At 34.9% G+C, this 20883-nt stretch overlaps 1 protein-coding gene across 1 annotated transcript in view; it reads right to left on the bottom strand.

Moving 5' to 3' along the window:
• Window positions 1–361: 361 nt before the first annotated feature.
• Baldspot (elongation of very long chain fatty acids protein baldspot) overlaps window positions 362–20883 on the bottom strand; it is a 54297-nt gene continuing 33775 nt past the window's right edge. Inside the window, exons 3-5 of the mRNA XM_089089677.1 lie at window positions 17988–18126; window positions 14705–14917; window positions 362–3970 (exon numbers count right to left, since the gene is read on the bottom strand). Of these exons, the coding sequence (XP_088945803.1) occupies window positions 3794–3970; window positions 14705–14917; window positions 17988–18126 (529 nt within the window). The 3' untranslated portion in view covers window positions 362–3793. The remainder of the gene's footprint in view (window positions 3971–14704; window positions 14918–17987; window positions 18127–20883) is intronic.

The raw sequence follows: 20883 nt of genomic DNA, 5'->3' as shown, positions 1-20883 counted from the left end.
ATCTTAAACTAACACCTACACACGCTCCTATTCCATCCTAATCTGCCCAGAGTCCTTCACTCCGGCCTATGGACTTCCTATTTCCTTCAAACCTTTCTTATGACCTCTTGCTACACCATTCAAGAAAGTCCTGCTTTTCATTTGGCTTAGAATGGACTGGCATTGCACGATTGCGCTGACAAATTGCACGGTTACATTGACAAATTGCACGGTTGCATTGACAAGTTGCACGGCTCCAACCTATCAATTTTTTATCGTAAAACCTGACCTAATCATCATTGCCTCTCAAAATAAATTCCTGTAAACATTCCTGCCATTGCAATAAGTCTTGATATGTCAAATAAATGGAGAATAAGATATCTTTTAAAACATAAGCAACTTGTATATTTTAAAAATAAACGACTAAATGCTGGTTAATCAAAACTTCCATCAATTGAACCACACAACAGCAAATTCACAGGACAATGTCAGTTAATTAACTGAAACAAAGCAAATCACTGACACGTGACAACCTTACAAATAGACTAGCACTGACAATTTTCTCCATTTTTCGTCTTTGTTTGAACTTCATTACTACTGTTACAATTTTAGCTACTAAACTTCTGTTTTAACGACAGAGAAGACACAAACAGAAGAGTGTTTTCTGTCAAGAATTGGAGCTTTTATCTTTGATTTTTTTTTGCCAACCTATGACTATGATACAAGTAATCTTGTCTTCTTGACATCTCAATGACACATTGTGGTTGATTGAATCGTGTTAAAAAATTATATATACTTAGACTATTATAGATTTCGGTAAAAGTGATACCCTCCAAAACTCTAAGTTAAGTTTACTTTCAAATGTTTAGCATAAAAAATTATAGAATCTGAGACCTCTAGGATTATCTTTAAATCATTATCTTGAAATGAAGAAATGAAGTTAAGAGCGCAGAACCGGAAAAATGCGTTTTGCTCTTTATGTGTATCACCAAGTAGTAAATGAATAGTTTTTCAAGCCAGTTTTTTCAACTTTTGTATACTTTTGTGTGTTTAAAAAAAACCTAAATTCTGCATTATCAATCGTATGACTGAAAATATAAATAGAAATCAAATGTGATTCGTTATAAGTTTACCACGTGTAACAACCAGAAAATAAAATGACACTACACCGGTTAAAATAATTTCAGAAAAGAGATATCATACAGAGCAATATCCATTACTAAAATTCGGACACACCATTCTCTTAACAAATAGCCTACTCTCTCATACAATTGCAAGCACATACTCTTTGACCGAAAATAAGCTCTATCTTCTTTTTTTACGACAATAATAATTTCGAGTATTTAGTGTCTATTTTGCAAAGTAAGGTGTGATGTAAAAAAAAAATAGATAGACTATTATTCCTCGCCAACCAAAAATAAAATCTATTCCGCACTAGGCAAAGTTTACCAAGATAACTATTTCTTAAGTTTTTGAAAAAGGTACTAAAAAGAAAATTTGCGGATCCACACAAGAGTAAAAATTAATCAAAAATATACGACAAAAATTATAGTAAAATACATTTCATTAGAATTAAAATAAAACACAGTAGGTGTATTTTTCACCAGTCTTAGCCCCCGCCTCCCTGTGTTCTGAATGCTATTAAAAGTAATTAAAATTTCAAGGATGCAAGTAAAAACTTCAAAGAACGAATGAAGGAAAGGCCAGTAAACTGCTAATTTGAAACCCTAAATTAGTTTTTCGAAGAAATAAATAGATAAAGCAATATAATAATTGCGTAGCAGATGGGGGAAATAGGCAAATATTCAAATGTAAAAAACACAACGAGGGGTTTTCCCTATTTGCACGCTTCTGCTAACTTGATAATTCTTTAACTTCGTAGGATTAAAAGAAATGTGGTAGACAATGGCAGCGCCTCAAGAAAAAAAAAGAGAAGAGAACGACCCACTAAAGAAATAAAGAAAATTTGTAGGAAAAATCGAATGCAATACTAATTTATAGGATAAACTAAATTAAACATTTATTATCTAAAGTGTTCCTTTTAAAATAAATTCCCTTATCAACTTTTATTCTTTGTAAAAATGTGTTTTTAGGCTAGCCGATGACTCTTCTTGGAGCATATATCTAGTTTTGTAATATTGAGAGAGTTCACACTTTTTTTTCAATCAATCAACATAAATAAAAATCAAACAACCATCAAATTTCGATATCCTACATATATATATATATATATATATATATATATATATATATATATATATATATATATATATATATATATATATATATATATATATATATATATATATATATATATATATTCTTGTCAGGTTCCAGAGGCAAACTGTTGCTCCTATGTTTTACTTTGCAAAACAAAAAAACAATCATGCAGCCTATAACTGAATAAAATACAGGGATCAACGGTGCCACATTTAAAAATTATTCATTACAAATTCAAACTTTGGCAATAGCAACTTTGACAAATGTGGTAACACCCAAAAAAATTGCACCCCGTAGACATTGTTGCTACATATCTTAGTTACACGCACAAACGATTATATAGAACAACCTTTTACTTAGTTATAGCTTCTATTGCAGAACTTTTCAAAATTCAAATCTTGAAACAAATTGTTTTTATTTTTTGTGCTGAATGCTCAAGAGTTTTTAATGGGATCAGTCTCCAAAACGTTGAAGATACCTTGGCGTCCCGTGGGTTCCCGGGGACCGGTTTTTTTTCTAGAAACAAGGGGCTTGAGCTTCATTCTAAATCATGCTTAATTGTCTCCAAAGCCCGATGAACGCTTACCAAACAGGATTTACCGTAAAATCCGTTTTTCTTTAATATCTGGTATTGTAAAGATGTATCTAATCTTCACCAATTTTTGGGAAACGGGTCAATCTAGAGCCTTCCATGCAGCTTAAAAGCTTTAGGGGGATAGAGGGGGGCACTTGCCCTTGGCACAGAAATTTTATGGGCACAAAATTCCAAATAAATAATCTAACGGATTATAATCATTTTGTTATTTTTGAAAATTTATTTGTATTAAAATCAAATAGAGGGCGCAGTAGGTAGTAAGAATAAGCAAATTGACTCAAAAATTTTCATTTTCCCATAACTTCATCACCATTCCTTGAAAATAAAAGTAATAAGACCGAATTTAATTAATTTTAATGTTTTTTTCTATATTTTGTATCAAAATTTTTCTAATAAATGAATATTTCGTTGATAAATGAGAATCTTGTAAAAATGGGGCTGAAAATTTTTGGGAGACAGTGGGAGGGGCTAATCAAGATTTTGTCCCAGGCGTACAAGAGGCCAGAACCGCCACTGGGCCTAAACCATTTAAACATCAATCGATAGAAGGATTTTGCCCTTATTCGACACCCTCCCCCTTTAAAAAAATATTCATGGCTTTTCTATTATTGGAAGAAAATAGGTACTGGTGGATACATTTTCCATCAAAATTTATAACCTTTAGATACGGCACCGTTGGGCGGATAAAATGACACTTAGAATAAAAAAGGGTTAGAAAAGCGCTTATTCTTTCGTTTTCAACAACAACATTCACATCGAAGAAACATATCCGTGTCCAAAACAAACTATAACAATGGAAAGCCAGTAGTCTTACCACAAGCATCAATAACAAAGTCTTTACCACATTCAAAACCTGAGAATTTCAACAGACATCAAATCCAAACATTAATCAATATAATTTTTATGGTACCAGAATGGTGTAATGCATGAAAATAGCCTGTCTGGAAAATATACCCGTGTCTGGAAATTTGTATCTAACTTTGAGCGTCACTTTCCTTATTATTGAACCTTTTTTGTATCATTTCCTTTTCCATTAGCTTGAGTGTCTCTTTTTGATTTTGAAAAATAAGCACGATAGAAGAAATTTGAGAAGAGAATGAAGTAAGAGAAATACATCAGGAGAGACAGCTTGATGTTTTGGTCAGAGACGTGACACTGTTCTCCATCTTCTTTTAACTGAAAAAAAAAACAAATAAGTGAATCAAACATATATAATCGTAAAAAAAAATACAACATAATTAAAAATTCCGGTACTTCCATATTAACCAGAACACACTCGAGAAAATTGCTATGTTGAATCTGAGATAACCGGTTTATAGCTGTATCTATTCGGAGACAATTAGCATAGGATCAAGGGAAAAACTACTATGTAGTTATTTTTTAATTAAATATTTAATATATAGAAATGGTATTTTGGTTTGGTTAGGGTAAGTATTTTAGACGTTCTGGGTGGCCTTCTTTCCATAATTCTTTGTTGTAGTTTACCTAATTTTGTAACTAAAGTATTATATTTTCCTCATAGTTTGGTATATTTCATTATGATTAACCTAACTTCAATTGTTGAGTGCGGTATGGATGATACGGAAGTACCAAAATTTTAATTACTCTCTTGGGCCAAAATTGCCGCAGTAGTTCGAAATGTCTTATGTGACTTTTTCTTTTATCAACTTGATTCATTCGAAACTTCTCCCCGTGACCTGAAAAGACTGGATCGAATGATCCATTTCGTTTAATGATGCCTAATTTGGTTCTAAAGACTGGTAATTTTTCTAAAACACGATTTATAGAAGATAAGACAATTCTTATAAAACGAAGCTTTCGATGCAAAAAATAATTTGTGATGCATCTTGAAGTTACCAAGACAAAAAATTCCTTCTCAGGAAATGGGCATAATCATCAACACCCCTTCCCCCCCTGCACTTCTCCCATTGAAATTCGTATTTTGCAACTTAACACCTTTTGAAAGTGCTTTGGTCAAACTTCAATGCATTTTTAAACCGGAAATCAAATCAATACTTTCAGAATCGAAAAACTTGCAATACAGTGGAACAATTTTCATCTAAAATAAGGCACTCATGTTATTTTGAATTACTTGTCATTTCCTATCTAATTTATCGAATTTTTTGCATTTATTTTTTGTAAGCTCCCTAAAATACTTGGTAATGGCACTTAAGTGAAATTTCAGCAGATACCTTGAGTTAAAAGAGATAACCGTATATAATTTTAGTAGTTAAATCGATATGGGAATCAGAAGCTTCGATAACTGTACCTCAGATCTTGCTTGCAGGATATTACTAGTTCGTTCTTAGAGGTTTATTCATAAGATCTGTATCGTTTTGGCTGCTAGGAACTTACCTCTCAGATTTGCGAACAAAACATCTGGAGCTCTAATAGACTGTTCCTTGGAGATGAGACCTAGGTCAAAAATGTTTTTAAGGCTACCCCTGCCCCTTTATAATTACTACTTTCTATTATTTAAACTAAACAAAACAAAATGCTTGACTTTAAATTCCAGATTTCAGCCTCGAAAAGGCAAAAGAAAGTATATAGAATACACTGCCTTGTGCAAAAAAAAAAGAAGTCAAATGGCCCCTATGCTAACAACAGCTTACGGAAGAGCCTCCAAAATTCAGGTAAATGATTTCATTGACGAGAAAGTGGGAGTTTCAAGTTTTAAAAAAATTAATTTCTCCATTACTGTCATTATACAGACTCCTGATGCCGCCTGATGAAAAAAAAAATCACTAGATTAGAGTGATTTTTTAGTGATTTCTTCAGTAATCTAGTGAATTATGTGCTGATATACTAATTTTTTGTTTAGGCAATATAAAAGATCACTATAAATAATTATAAATCACTAAGGGTGGCAACCCTGTGCATACTGTTCCACTGAAAGACTGTACGAGTCTTATATGAGGTGCTTACTTCAACCAAGGCTAGAAAGTAGGCGGAATAAACAAGCAGAAGCAGAGTAAAATTTTTACATAGTTAAAAGCGCTGACCAGAATTCAAATAAGATGCTTGTATTTTGATGCTTTGTATTTTAAAGAGATTCCGACAAGTCAAATGGCAATGACAGTGCATTCTTTTTATTGAGGAGTAGAATAGGCGTAGGAATAATATTTAGATGAAAAAGTGTCCTCCAGAGCCAAAGTAGCTTCGAACTTCCGATTTTTCTCCAGCTCTGGCTTTCACTGTTCGTCATTTCCATCAATAGATGACTTACAATCTTATTCCCACCGATACAGAGGCTAAGGCAACAACTGGGATAGCGCGCCGTAAAAACTCTTTGTCCTCTAATAAAAATCGCGAATAAAAGCTAAAGCCTGAAAGAAGACGGTGAATTTATCTTCCCCCTTATTCTCGTCGACTACCACGCTTACTTTGATAAAAATTCCTACCCCCCCCCCACATTATTTCACAATGCCATTATAGTCGGTTGTCAGCTCCATTAGCAGTCAGCTTGATAGTTTTAATACAGAGAACATCATAAATCGGGAAGTGAAAAATGTGATATATGCAAACGGTACGTTTCAATTAGCTGGTACCCACGCGATATATTGTATAGGGAAGATGCTAAAGGAAACTAGTCAAACATGTATCTTTCAATACAGAATTGGATCGCAAACCGTGGTTTGTCATTGCGTTTACAGTATTTAAACTATTGTTTTTTTAGGTTTAGGGTGAAAAAAGTACCTAGGTTAGGTTACGTATTTAATATATGCCATGCTTTACCCCCCGCCCCCCGAATGTGCAAATATATAGCACAAATTAGTTTCAAAACTATTATATTTTCATCATATTTTGTTTTATTTCATTAACATTAACCAAACTTGACTTCTAGCGTAGGTACCGGCTAATTGAAAAGTACCATGCAAACTTTTAACTTAGGAGGCATATTTGCTTTTCTCTAGGTATTAGAAAAAAAAACACAATACTGATAGTATCACAAACATGCTTCCCAGAAACAATATTTGTCATTCAACTATATTTTTCTTTAAAATTTCTATACACTAAAAAGTTGATAATGAACGCTCAGTAACAGCTCATGATCAAACATGGCAGAAATACTTTATTATTAAAATATGATATAATATCCTGGAAATATTATTCAACAATATATTTCCATTATCTTAGAAAATTCGTAGGATCTCAGAAATAGCTTTCGTTGGCAACAGATTAGATCACGCCGCTAGTTTAAAGACTTGAAACTAAAGTATATTAAGATGATACGAAACACGAAGGATTTAATTTAATATGAAAGATGGTGAATGTGAGGAAATGAAGGACATGAGTTAAAGCGACCCTGAACTGATAGTTATCAAGAGGGACTCGTCAATAAAACCAAAGACTGATAAAAGGGCACAAAGAGAAACCATTTTCTTATTAGGTTGAAGCAATTCGCACATACTGAAAAACCAGAGACAAGTCTTATTGTCCTTTTTTCTCATTTTTTGTCTATTTAAACAGGTGGTCCAAACCGGTAGTGGGAAAACTCCGATAAGAATTTTTATGATCCAAGTCCACGGTAAAAGGTTTCGCAACGGATATACGTTATCTTTGAGCTTTGATCTTTGGACAGCATCAGATTCAGACAGAATAGTTGTGTCAGACTAATATAATCGATAAACTAAATAGCTTATGTCAAATATCGATAACTTACATATTATATCTCCAGTAAATAAATTATCTACAAAGCGCAGAATGTTTGATTATTTCTAATAGCTTCTGAAATTTACAAAATAAATTTGGTAAAGCAAGCAGAACGTTACGATCTATTTGAAGTGTTTGAACTGGGTGTCCAAAAGTCCCATATATCAGGAAAAAAACACAATTATCATGTCACTAATAGGCACTAGCAATTGAGCATAGTCGTTAATGACAAGGAAACAGATCTCTCTCCCCAACAAAAAAATAATATAGAAGTCGATATTTTCAGTAATAACGTTAATTTTTGACGCGGACTTAAGTAGATTTACTAATTTGCATTCTAGAAAATACGGTCTTGACTTGTCTTGCTAGTTAAGCCGGTACTTGTCTATTAGCCTATATAAAATACACTCGAGAAGTGAAGTTTGGTTAATGCTAATGAAAAAACAAAATATGATTAGAATATAATAGCTTTCAAACAAATTTGGGCTATATATTTGCACATTAGCGGGGTTTGGGGGGGGGGTAAAGAAAAGCATATATTAAATACTTAACCCAAACAAACCTATTCTAACCTAACCACAATACCACCTAAATACTTAAATAAAATATAGCTACAATTTATTTTCCAACCCAGCCAAAGCTAATTCTCTGGTATAAATAAGTTCCTTGAGCAGTTTCTTGTCTCATATTAGCATCATGCGCGATCGAAATTCTCGAGTTTGTTTTTTATTTTAGAGAAGTACCGTTAAGCCTTTAATCTGATACAGTACCTTAGTGAATAACTCTTATCAAATCGACTATCACCTTAACAAATAAGTGTAATAAGATTGTCATACATAGCCTTACATGGGCAGCCACAAAAATATATCCGGAGGGGGGAGGGCAAGCTTAATATAAATCCCGAAGATAGACAAAAATTCGGCTTTTAGCCAGAAAAGTCTTACTTTTTATGTTGCAAAGCTTTGCACTTTCTATAGAATTTTGTCTTCCGGGTGAATAACATATTTGACCCCCCCCCCCCCCTTCCTCTTGCCGGCAGACATTAAAATTTTGCAATACGAAAACGGCTCACACAAATATGACAAAACTTCAAAAGAAGCTTTAGTTTTGTAACCTTCGAATTTGGTATTTCAGTTGAAATAAATGGACTTCATTGAACACAATATAAGCAGGGACACAGTAAGACACCATGGGACCATTAGGCTAATAGAATTTAGTACTCCCTTAGATAAAGCACTTTTTATCCAAAAATCAAACTAAGCGCCTAAGACTCTAAGCGGGCAAGCCTAGTAGGCTTAGGTCACTTGATCGCCTGTGAGTCCAAGCAAATTCAGTCCCCCATTTTGCATACAAGTCCAGTCGACATTGTCCGCCATGAGTCAAACCAAAAATCTCGATCATCCCTTAGTTCTATGGCTATAGAACTAATTAGTTCTGTGGCTATGGCTTGTATGGCTAAAGTATAGTGGAATTGGTTTCGATATTTGTTAACTACAATTTCTGCATATTGCAAAGTTAGAATTGTTTTCTTAACATATTTCCTTTTCAATAGCCCCAATTCTAGGCTTATACCCCTTTTTTCGCTCGATATGCAGGCTCTCGGGTTATCTTAATTAGACAGTGTTTTATTTTAAGCAGGCTGAATTACCCAGTAATGCAATATAATAAAAAAAAAATAATGGCTTCTCGAATAGATAAATTACATTTTGAAAACAATGATTATGATCTTCAAACTTGGTGTCCCTAAGCAACAACCTCTACTAGCAAATTAGATAATACGGTCTTAAATATTTTAACTTTTTTCAAAACACGTTTTTAACTTTTGGTTACTATGAGCTGCGGTTCGCCTTTTACTAGGTTACAGTTACAGCTGCAACCAAGATGTATGCTATTTAATCGCTTCTTGACTAATTTGCAAAGTGAGCTACAAAGTAGCCCTACGTTTTGAGTAACCATTAGTAATCTAAGTTATTCAACACGACATCTCAGTGGCGGACTAATGAATATTGCACAGTAGAAGCCTGATCATTGGCAAATCCCGAGTTTTACCGGTCACTCCTACAAATTAGCTGAAGTTCGAAGAAAGCAAGTAAATGATATCATTCCGAGCTTTTATCGCATTATGTCATAAAATTTGGATATTTGCCAGTCCAAATAAGCCAAACCGACGGTGGAGCTAAATGAGCAATGAATTCTCACTTTGTGGCACACTTAGGTTACATCTGTATTCATCCACAAGACGAAGGAAAGAATAGCGTTGAGTAAGTAGGCACGTGAAGCGGCTAGGTGAGGGTTCCCACTCGGTGGAAAAAAATCACTAGATTTTAGCGATTTTTTATACGAAAAATCACTAGAAACATTGATAAATCATTAGGGGTGGCAACACTGTGCTAGGTACCTCAGCAAACTGGTTGTGCCCATTAAGCTTTTACCAATATGTGCCTATAAATGTCAACGAAAACTAAAATTCTTCGAGTTAATCCAACAATGAAATAATATACAAGGAAACAACAACTTTACTTCAGGGGCGGATCCAGGATTTTTTTTTTAGGGGGGGGAGGCAAAATAGGTTGATCCAATAAAAAATTTAGGGGGGGGGGCAAAATAGGTTGATCCGATAAACTTGCGTTAGGAGCAAGTTTAATTAACGCAAACTTGAGTTAATTAAGTAAATTACACTACTTTAGACAATACTAGGGGGAGCGCTCCCCCTCACCCCACCCCTGCTTTACTTTGGCCTGTCCTAGGTTTAACTGCTCTAAATCTCAGATTTATAAAGCGTCACGGATTTACTGTAACAAAAAGACATGTGCGGCAGTCTTCCTATTTTCATTTAAGAACTATTGCCTGGAACAATATACTATGTTCTGATTGGCTTGAAGGCAATGACCCACTGTTGTGATTCACAAAGCCTCTAGATATTCTGTCTACCCGATTCTTTATGGATCACTATTAAACTAAACTATTTACAAACAAACTACCATCGGGACCATAGCATAAATATATATATATACCAGGATATATTATATAGTATATAATATCGTACATGCAAAATACCTTATAATATATATAATTATCTATTATAATCGGCGCGATCAATGTTGACCGCAAACATTAATGTTTTCATAAGTCTTTCTCAAATCACAGCTTAAATTTACAACAGATTCGAGCCTATTCATGAGTTCAAAAATTCACAAGTCGCTGGCTGGAAACTGGTCTTCTTCGTTATTCATCAAGAGAAGTAGAAATTTGGTAGAAACGAAATGGCTGTGGCGTTTCAGAACCCTTGCATAATACGAGTAGTTGAAGTATCTATTAGCTATGTATTCTTAACATAGATAATTATCAAAATTAGTAGTTTTTTTCATCGAGCATTACTGCATATAAAACTTCAAATACCGTATCACAAAATTCGTCAGTTATCTGGGTAAAAACTTTGAATATAAATTTTAACTTAGAAGCTTAATTTTTTCATAATGCCCTTGCCTCTATCTATTTTGTCACCTTTAAAACAGTTGAAATAGACAAATTTGATATTGATTGTTTTTTTGTTTTGTTTTTTTTGCTCTTTTGGATTCCTAAAAAGCCTTTTTGTATTAAAAAATGGTTTTTAATTACAATTTAAAAAAAAATACATTTTAAAGTTTTTTTTGGCTTCTTTATAGAATATATGTCATGCTGCTTTTTTGGATATCAACTTGGATATCTAAGGATGAACTGCTGCTTTTTTTATTGCTTTTGGATGCTCTTTTGGATATTATTCATTTTTTCTTTTGGGGATTCATTCCAAATTATAAAGTCATAAATACCTAATATCAGTGAAATTATAAATTGCATCTAAAAGGAGTAAATTTATCAAATTGAAAAATACACGATGAACACTTCACATGGGAACACTTCAATTACAATGACACAAAAAACACTTAATAGTTTATTCGCTATGAAGAAAAATGAAGTGCCAGCTATTTTCATAGGTAAAAAATGAAAAGCCCATCCGTTTTAAGTGTAATTAAATGAAATAACATGCAAACTGAAGTAGCTCCAGAAAGATTTTGAAATTTTTATCCTAGTTCGTCACTTTTAATCCAAGCAAAATGTTAGGACACTTAGTATCAGTTATTGAAATTAAGCTTTGATTTCCAAATGCTCACAAGAATTACCAAATTGAAGAAAGTCGCAACAATAAGTCACCTGTGGTCAAAAGACTCCTCTTTGATCCCCACCCAGGCTCAAAGCTTCTGCTATGGTCATTTTCATGGAAATCTCCAAAGAGTTTCTTTATAAAATAGCTTTCAAGCGTAGTTAGGGGTATTTAGACTTTTTTGCTTTTCTTCAAAGCTTTGAAAAAAGTGTTATAATATTCCAAATGTTACATTTGTGCATATTTTTGGTAATCATTTGTGGGGTGATCAAATTTTCTAAACCACTGTAGATACGTAAGAACGTTGCAATATCTAGTACCCTGAGGTCATAAGACTGTCAAAGACTCCTCCTTGAACCTCCCAAATTGAAAGCTTTTATTATAACCTGGCCTTTTAATGTAACTTGGGCACTGGACCAAGGGCGCCATTGTTACTCGAACGCGACGTTAGGTGGGGATGTCGATATCGCTTTCGTCACACCAATTCGTTTTAGTGTGAATCTGCCTGGTACTTATGAATGAATGTTTTGAAAGTAAACCCGTTTCATCAATAAGAAAAAAAAAACGGATTGGAAACATATGTCCCTTTCCCTTTGGACGATAAAACTATGCAAGTGCTGTATCAAGTATAACTCACGAAAATCTTGTTAATTTTGTCTATTTTTCAACTTTTTGGCATCCCTGCTTTCAAAAAAAAAAAAAAAAAATCAAGGTACTATCACTTGAATATAATAACTCCCTCAGCCCCCCCTCCGCTGAATACCATCTTGATAGGATACCGTCACTGCTTTAAATTAAAAAAATAATTAACATATTGGCACCCCTGCTAAAAAAAAAAGGGGTATTATCATTTAAATATGATAGCTCAATACCCCCCTCCCCCCTCTGGATACCACCTTGATAGGATGCCGTCTCTGCTTTAAATTAAAAAAATCAACTTTTTGGGATCCCAGCTTTCAATAAATAAAATTTGGAGCTATTATCATTTAAATGTAATACCTCCCTACCCCCCCCCCCTCCGGATGCCGTCTTAATAGAATACAGTCTCAGCTTTACATTACAAAAATAGTATACTTAATGATTAATCAGATCATTGTATGTTTCAAACAAACACGAAAATTAACATTAAACAGCTTATTGTTCCTTGAAAAAAAAAAATTAGGGTATGAGTGAAGGGGTACAATGACAACAACAGAAATTTCTAAATTATTCAGATATACCTCAAATTATTCCAAAACTGAGTGTTAAATACGCCATGGCACTACTTAAGATCCAAAGAATCTAATTAAAATGGAGCGCACAAATAAGCTAAATTAGGCCAGTAGCCTATGAGAAATCGCAAAATACCCAAGACAATGATCAAGTCCTACTGGGGGGCCCTGGGTCTATCAAAACATTTCAATGGTTTCCCAGGGACTTTGAAATCGTTTTCTTTTATCTCCACTTTAAATGAAAAAAAAGATTTTCTTTTAGGCATCCCTGCTTTCAATAAAAAAAGAGGTATTATCATTTAAAAATGATAGCCCCCTCCCCTATAGGCAATAATTTATAATTTATTTATGAATCATATTTTTGGGGTAACTTCTGGTTCAATCTTTAATTCCCCAACCTTGTACATAGCTTAGTCTATAGCTAAATTTTGTCTCAATCGAAGGTTTTTTTTGGGAGGGGGGGGTAAAAATGTTCCAGAAAGAATATTATATTTTCTATAAGGCGTTCAACAATTTGGTATTAAACATTAATAAAATATTATCTAAAAACAGCAAAAAAAAAAAAAATCTGCAAACTTACAATTCAGCTGTAGAAACAATCTGTCGGCTGTCAATTTCAAAATCCAACAAAAGGCTGAAGCTGTGTAGTAGTGAATGCGTTCTATAATTCTATTCAACTTGAAAATAAAATTCTTGACTACGAATGATATAAGAAATACCGATTGGGAAGCTGTATTCGAAATGATTTAAACTCATTTCATAAAGACGATAATTTTTTTTGTCAACATATGAAGAACTGTGTATATTGCAATATTTGCAATTGCATATTGCATCTGTCTGGTTTTTATGCAAAGTAACAAAAGAGACGAAAATTAATGAACAAGAGAGTAGTGAAGAATTATGGTATGCAAAGTAATATTTGGAAGGGAAAGTCACTGGTGATAAATCGCTAGGGGTGGCACCGTGATTGCGTGATTTTCGGGGATTCGGGGAAACAAATTTTTTTTCGGGAAGACGCATAGATTTCCGGGGAAATCCCCTAAAAGTTAGGGGTAGTGCAAGCTCTGTTTGATTTCTAATCAGGAAAATCGAAATACTAAACCACACGAGAAGGAAAAGCTCCGACTTTGTGGTTGACGCAATAAAGAATTGCCGCAAAATTATTTTAAACTCGACCGAACGCCGCCACCTTTACCGGCGGGGGGGCGCCTAGGGTACGCGGGTAGCGTTGTGACACTGCGGTGGGGTTCAAGCCGACCTCGCGTCGGCGGCTTTCGGTCGATCCGCCGGCGCGGCGCCGGGGTCTATATGTACATGGGCGTAGGGAGGGGGGCAGCGGCCCCCCCTAGACCTTCAAATTTACATTAGATATGGCTGAAAAAGCAGTTGATAAAACTCCATCACACTATCGACTGCCCCCCCCCTAGACAATATGCTGCCTAATCCTGCCTACGCCCATGTATATATATATATATATATATATATATATATATATATATATATATATATATATATATATATATATATATATATATATATATATAAATAAATAAATAAATATATATATATATATATATATATATATATATATATATATATATATATATATATATATATATATATATATATATATATATATATATATTTATGCTGTGATCGAAACACAATCACCAAAAGTTAAATAAACACAGCTATCTTTTATTTACCCAACACATATAGGGTTAATTTAACACGAATGCAGTATATTTGTGCAGTATGTAGAACATTGTGAACCGACTTAAATGGCGAAACAATGAGTTTTGTTCGCTTTAATATAGAACCATTAAAGCGCTCCTTAGTTTAGTATCCCCTCGCCCCCCCCCCCAATTAGGCTGGTGACACTCATAAGGTTACAGTATTCCTTACCTGGTAAGCCCAAAGATTGACTGAGCATCCAACTACCATTTGAATGAGTTGTGAAGCAGTAATCACCATTGAAATAAATTTTGGCAATCTGAAGCCAGAAGCCCGGAGGGCATAGTATGTGTACATAAAAGCATGCACTATGAAATTCATAACAACAAACCATCTTGCTGGAGCTGTATACTCAGCAAAAGCATACCACGAATACACTAGCACCTAAAAAAGAATGTTTCAGTATAAATCGATCATTATTTATCTTCAAGCGAAACAATAAAAATCTGCCTTCCAAAAAGTCGTTAAATGAACTTAAATTGTGTAGCTATTCATGAAATGGATGGAAAACGAATGCGCTATCTTTTATTTTGTCTCTATAACGTCTTTTTTTCTTTGGTTGACGTATTCCTTTTCCCCCAAAGAGGAGCTAAAGATTCAAAAACCATCTGTTCATACAGTCAACCCTGTCTTTTCTAGAGAGATATCAACTGGAAAAAGTCTTTGCTAAACCTTTGTCCATGTGAACACCGCCATCTCTTAGCATCCACAGTTTTGTTAATGAAATGTTAACAGCATTATTGTAACACAGATTTATTTTAAAGGAACTTTTTTTTTCCAAGGCACAGATAGATAGATGTTTATTGCAACAAAAGCTGCTTTGGGCCATGACAAAAAAAGAACAGGAAATAAAATAATAGCACAAATTTGCTACTTCATAGAACGTACAGAAGAAGGCCATGATTAGTGCCTTTAGGTAAACGTGTAAGCCACAGTTTATAGGATTATCCAGTAAGTTTATCGCAGATCATTTCTGGTCTTCATTCTCGGTACGAACAAAAAGCTCCTCCCACTTATTTCTGCATTAGCGCGTTAGTCTGTTTCCGTCAATCAATGAGAAATGGTTACAAAGTGCATTATTCGTAATAGCGGGTTTCCACTTGTTTCGTGTCCAAGAGAAATCTGACTTGTCTACCCGTGAAAAGATCTAATGCCGCTTATGTTTATATCTGCAAAAACGTTCTCTGGAGCACTCGCACCTTGGTCCGGGTTTTTATAATGGGTGAGATAGGGTATGATCAAACTGCTAATTCTATAAACTGTGGTGTAAGCGTTGTAGGAGACTGAAAAGGATCTCATTCTCAAGCCCTGTTCTGCTGTGAAAACGTTTCCAATTCGTTCCTCACTTTCTACGTTTATTGAGGGGTGATGTGAACTTCGGTTACCTAAAGAGGAAAAGAGAAAATTTTTATTTTTATTAAGGAATGATTCCTTCACTGTCGACGCAACTTAAAGAATAATAAGAACTTGCTAAAGTAGCTGGTTTTTACCATTCTTTAGCTTGATTTGACAGGGAAGGAATCACTCCCTAATAAAACAAGAAAAGTTCGCCAATTCCTCTTAAGTCATCTGGAGTTAAAATCATTCCTTGATAAAATGTAGAAAGTGAAGAATGATGAGAAGGTGACTTAGAATAACGCTTTCTAAATAAAACAGGCCTTCAGTTAAGTTATGTTTTAGTTTGACAGTGGACAGTTATTTTTTAATCATAGACGAGAAATTCAGCTTCATTATTAGTCGTTTTAAGGACAGTTTCATATAAATGGGTTATTACTTTTAGTATGGTAATAGTTCCAGCCAGGATCTTAGCCTCGTTTGTATAATTTAAAAACAATAAAACGAGTAGATCCCTTCATCGAATATCTGATTGGGTACTTGTCGGTTATTGGAAACACATTCAAGAATTACGTTTAGGTTTTATCTCAGAAAACCGGTTTCATAGCTACAAAAACAAGGAATGTATGATACAATGCATTGGACTCAGACAGAATGCATTGCACTTGTATAATTTGGGCCATACATTTGCACAGGGGGGGGGGAGGGTTAGGTTGGGTTCCCTAATTTTGTTTCTAAAGTATCATTGTATCATCTTTATTTTGTTGTATTTCATTAGGATTAACCTAACTTCACTCGTTGGGTGTGCCAGTAGCCGACAAGAACCTTTGCATATTTCAAACACTCATCTTCTTCGCGGAAGACGGCCGTGATTATGACAAAAAAAAAAAAAAGGTTAAGTAGTTACAGCTAAAAGACTATCAAACATATTTGTATGTGCTTTACGCAGGACAATATATTTTCCAGCTGCCGCTTACGTGAATATTTGTCGTCCTTTTTGCAGGTTTATTATTATTTGGTATGAAGTTGATTACAAAGCTATAGTTGCAACTAGTCGTTTTTCACTTATTTATTAAAATAGTATTAAAATATTTTCTATTCATTGTTTTCTCTGCCTTTTCTTTTTGAAGCCCGGATGCTTTAACCGCATTTGGTCCTGATCTAATTTTAAACTGAGCATGCCTGATCTAACAATAATTTGTCGAGTTCTGGCCCGCTGTTCCTATTGCAAATCTGTCTCAACTCTTGGAGGAGCACGTTACGTACAAAGCTATTAAGTGAATTTCGCTGCCAGAGAAGTGAATTTCGTCCCTTGTCCAGAGACGAGCTTGTCCTATCTTCAAAATAGTAATTCATAGAAAGTTGATAGTGAAATCCGAATGGACGCGGGTTTACGACATCAGTGATCCACTTAGCTCTCTTATCCGCTTGAGTTTTCTAGATTAAGAGAAGTTTTGACGATAGATTTGAATCATACATCAAAAACTACAGCAAGTAATGATCGAAGTTTGTTTTGACCTCATGAGACAAGTAGAATAATTTGGTTCTCTAAGTATGAGCATGCTTCTTCTAAATATGTGAATGCCTAATTTGCACTGTACTGCTGTGTACTCGAAATTTGGCAGGTCTTTGGCTAAATGTGCAACCCACCAGCACTAGCTCTGGACGCTGCAGAGTCTGTCTCTTAAACGTCACAGAGGCTAGTGCCAAATTCAAGAGTTAGAGAAAAAGTGGATTATGAACGGTAAGATTTATTAATTTATCATCATTTTCTTCTGTTTTTAAGAACATATGTAAGTTAGCGACCTATTGACAAGAACATTTAAGTGCACTGTACATGCCGCGACATTGACAACTGAGAATGGAATGGTAGTAAGTAAGACATGAAATTTAGATGAAGAGATGGTTATGCAAAAATATATAGTTGATTTTCCGGAACGAAAACTTTTTGAAGACTGTAATGGAAAGTGAGAGGAAGAGTGAGAAAGAGATAGAGGCAGAAAATAAGAGCAATAATTGGCAGCATTTGATTCAATGAAAAATTAAATGAATTTATGGACCTAATCCTGTTTATATAAGGCCACAGAAGGGTGTATTAATTTACAAAATATTGTCTTACGGTGGCATGATGATACCAGTGGAGAAATATCAAAGGTTGTTTCCTCAGCACAATGAATATGGTATCAACCAATTCAGGAACTTTTGAGATGACAAATGCCCAGGTCCAAAATCCAGAAACTCGATTGTGTTCGATAAAGCTGAAATATAAAAATAGCAAATGTAATTTATTCGCCGCGTTTAGACAGACACCTGAAAGGAAGATTAACAATAAATCAAATTGATTTTGGTAAATCTTGATGGATATCCTGAGGGACAGTATTAAGTTCAAATTTGATACAAGACTTGAATTTGAGCCAAACTTCAAGCCAAGGCAAACAAACTCGATGCCCATTAATAGATTTTCTCAAGTCATGACTCAAATCATTTCACGCAAATGCTTAAATCGAGTGTCATTTTTAGCTGGAATAATATTATAATAAATAGTTGCTTTAAATTCTGAGGCAATTTTTGGAAGGCTCGGAAAAAATAACTATCGTTAAATACCATTGGGCGACACCAAGTTTTTTTTTCTCTTCTAAGTCAAAGCTTGACTGATAAGAATTTATTCATACTAATTAGATGCAATTGAACCCTGTACAAGCCGGAACTGCTTGGAGATAAAAAAAAAGGTCTGATGCCTTGAATTGTAAATTTCAACGCAACCCAAGAGTAATGAGTTACTAAGCCAAGTTTTCGGGCTCAGCGGGTTCGAACACGGTTTGTTCTCGTCTAGTTTCAAGTTTCTAGTTATTCGTCTAGTTTCAGCGGGTTCGAAGTTTCAACCCCGTGTTTGATGCACTGATACACAAAGCTTGATGCACTAGACGAGAACAACCCATGTTCGAAGACGGGTTGTTCACGGTTCAGCGGGTTTGAACACGGGTTGTTCCCGTCTAGTGCATCAGTGCATCTAGTGCATCAAACACAGGGTTGAAACTTTGAACCCGCTGCAACTAGACGAAAAACTTGAAACTAGACGAGAACAACCCGTGATCGATCCCGCTGAGCCTGAAAACACGGCTCTAATCTCCCGATCAGAGATCACACATTGACATTTAATTTTATCATCTTCTTCAAGGGTGAGGTCATCAAGAGAATTGACAAACTTTGTCTATTGAGAGTTCTTTTCTTCCCAGACCTCTCTTGGCTGCGCATCCTGATCGGATCAGATCTTCCTGCACGAGAGAGCTGGACGTGATTATGCGCTTAAGATCATGCTATCGTACACCAAGATTATCCCTCTGTACAAGTGAGGAATCAAGCCTATTTCCGAATATGGATAACCATTTTGCAGGGGCTTGTAAAGCCCTACTGGCACCAAATCAGCTGATGTAAAATCCCTGAGGTCCACAGTATCTCAAGGAAGAGTTGTAGCACCAACTTATAAGTGAGAGATTTGATGTAGTGTCAACGGCTGTTTGTACATAAACATTCATTACACTATCTTCGCTATTTCTACTTGTAAAACCATTTGCCAAGCCAATACAAAACAAAAACAAGAAAAAAAACAAGAAAAAAAATAAAAAACGCAGGAACATGGTACGACCAGATTACCTACAAGAAAAGATACCCCGCACTGAGTGCCAGAAGAACAGCTTTATAAGACGTTGCACCCTCATTTGGAATGGTCTCCCGAAAAAGGTTATCCCTGAAAACTCGTCTGCTGGCTTCTATAAAAGTAATTCTAACAGACACAATTGCAGAGATAAAAAAAAATAAGGTAAATGGTTGATCAGTGTCATAAAATTGTCACAAGAAAAAATCAGCAAGAGGGCCGATCATATAGATTAGCAGACATAGCTTCGCTTGTCATGTAAAGTCTCATTGCCCCTCTTTGAACCCCAATAAATACTGACTGACATCATATTTCTGTCCTAAATATTTATTTGCAGAACAAATAAAATTAATTTTGCACTTGCAAACCTGAAACAAATTAATTTATGCGATTTCTTCCGAGACTATAACTGGAAGTCTTTGTTTTTAAGTTTGATAGTGCTTAAGAAGAATGGGGAGATAATTTTTTAACTAACATAAGGATATTAGAAGCCACAAGACTAAGGGAGGTCAAATATGGCCCTGAAACTTAGCGCTTTGAATGGTTGAGACATTCTAGTTGTTTTCCAGAATAATTGTCTAAGGAAGGATTTGGGTACTCGCTTGAAATACTGTATATAAAAAAATAAGCTGGACAAGAATGTGGTTCGACCCCATATTCTAGGTCGATAATGAAAAAAGGTTAGGATAGCTGGGTCACACTTTACGGATGAAGGATGATAGGTTGTCAAAAATGATGGGTTTTGGTCAACCATCTGGGACCAAACGAAAAGTACAGCACTATTTAAAGGGATGGAAAGAGGCACATTGAAAATCAAATATTTTGCAGGCATCAAGACATGACTAATTGTAGAAAAGCCAAGACAGGTAGTCCGAGTGATTGAGAGGCAAATCTGGGATAAGCCCTTTTTAGGATTTTATAAAAAATGATGTAATTTCATTTGTTGTCTATCTATCATCCATACATATGTCATTGCTAGGCCAGAACTAAGGTAAGATAGTTACAGAAATAAGAGACAAAAGATTGGATTGATTTTGGGTTGACGCGTTATGGACAATTGTCTACTGGAATGGAAGTTAAAAAAGGACTTAAAGGAAGTTGGACTGCATGGTAGAGAATAAAGTTTTGAATAGAATAGAGTGGCGGAGGAGCGTTACTGGCCTTAGGCGGCTTGGTGCGGCAATGTGTAGTTAGCAAGAGTAGTGGTATATTTAAGAATGATAGCCGAAAGCGCTAAGAGCGGGATATTAACCATGGAATTAATCTTACGCAGTAGTTATCAGTCTGTAAACTAGATGCATTGTAGCCCTTTTTTCATTATCATACTATTAGCCTATTTGTTTGGCTAACAAGTCATTAG

This window comes from Artemia sp. Qi Xiang Cuo, chromosome 5 (genome assembly GCF_049724085.1).
Source record: "Artemia sp. Qi Xiang Cuo chromosome 5, ASM4972408v1, whole genome shotgun sequence".
Lineage (NCBI taxonomy): Eukaryota > Metazoa > Arthropoda > Branchiopoda > Anostraca > Artemiidae > Artemia > Artemia sp. Qi Xiang Cuo.
The sequence above is the reverse complement of the archived record's forward strand: the minus strand, read 5'-3'. Positions and strand labels throughout refer to the sequence as shown.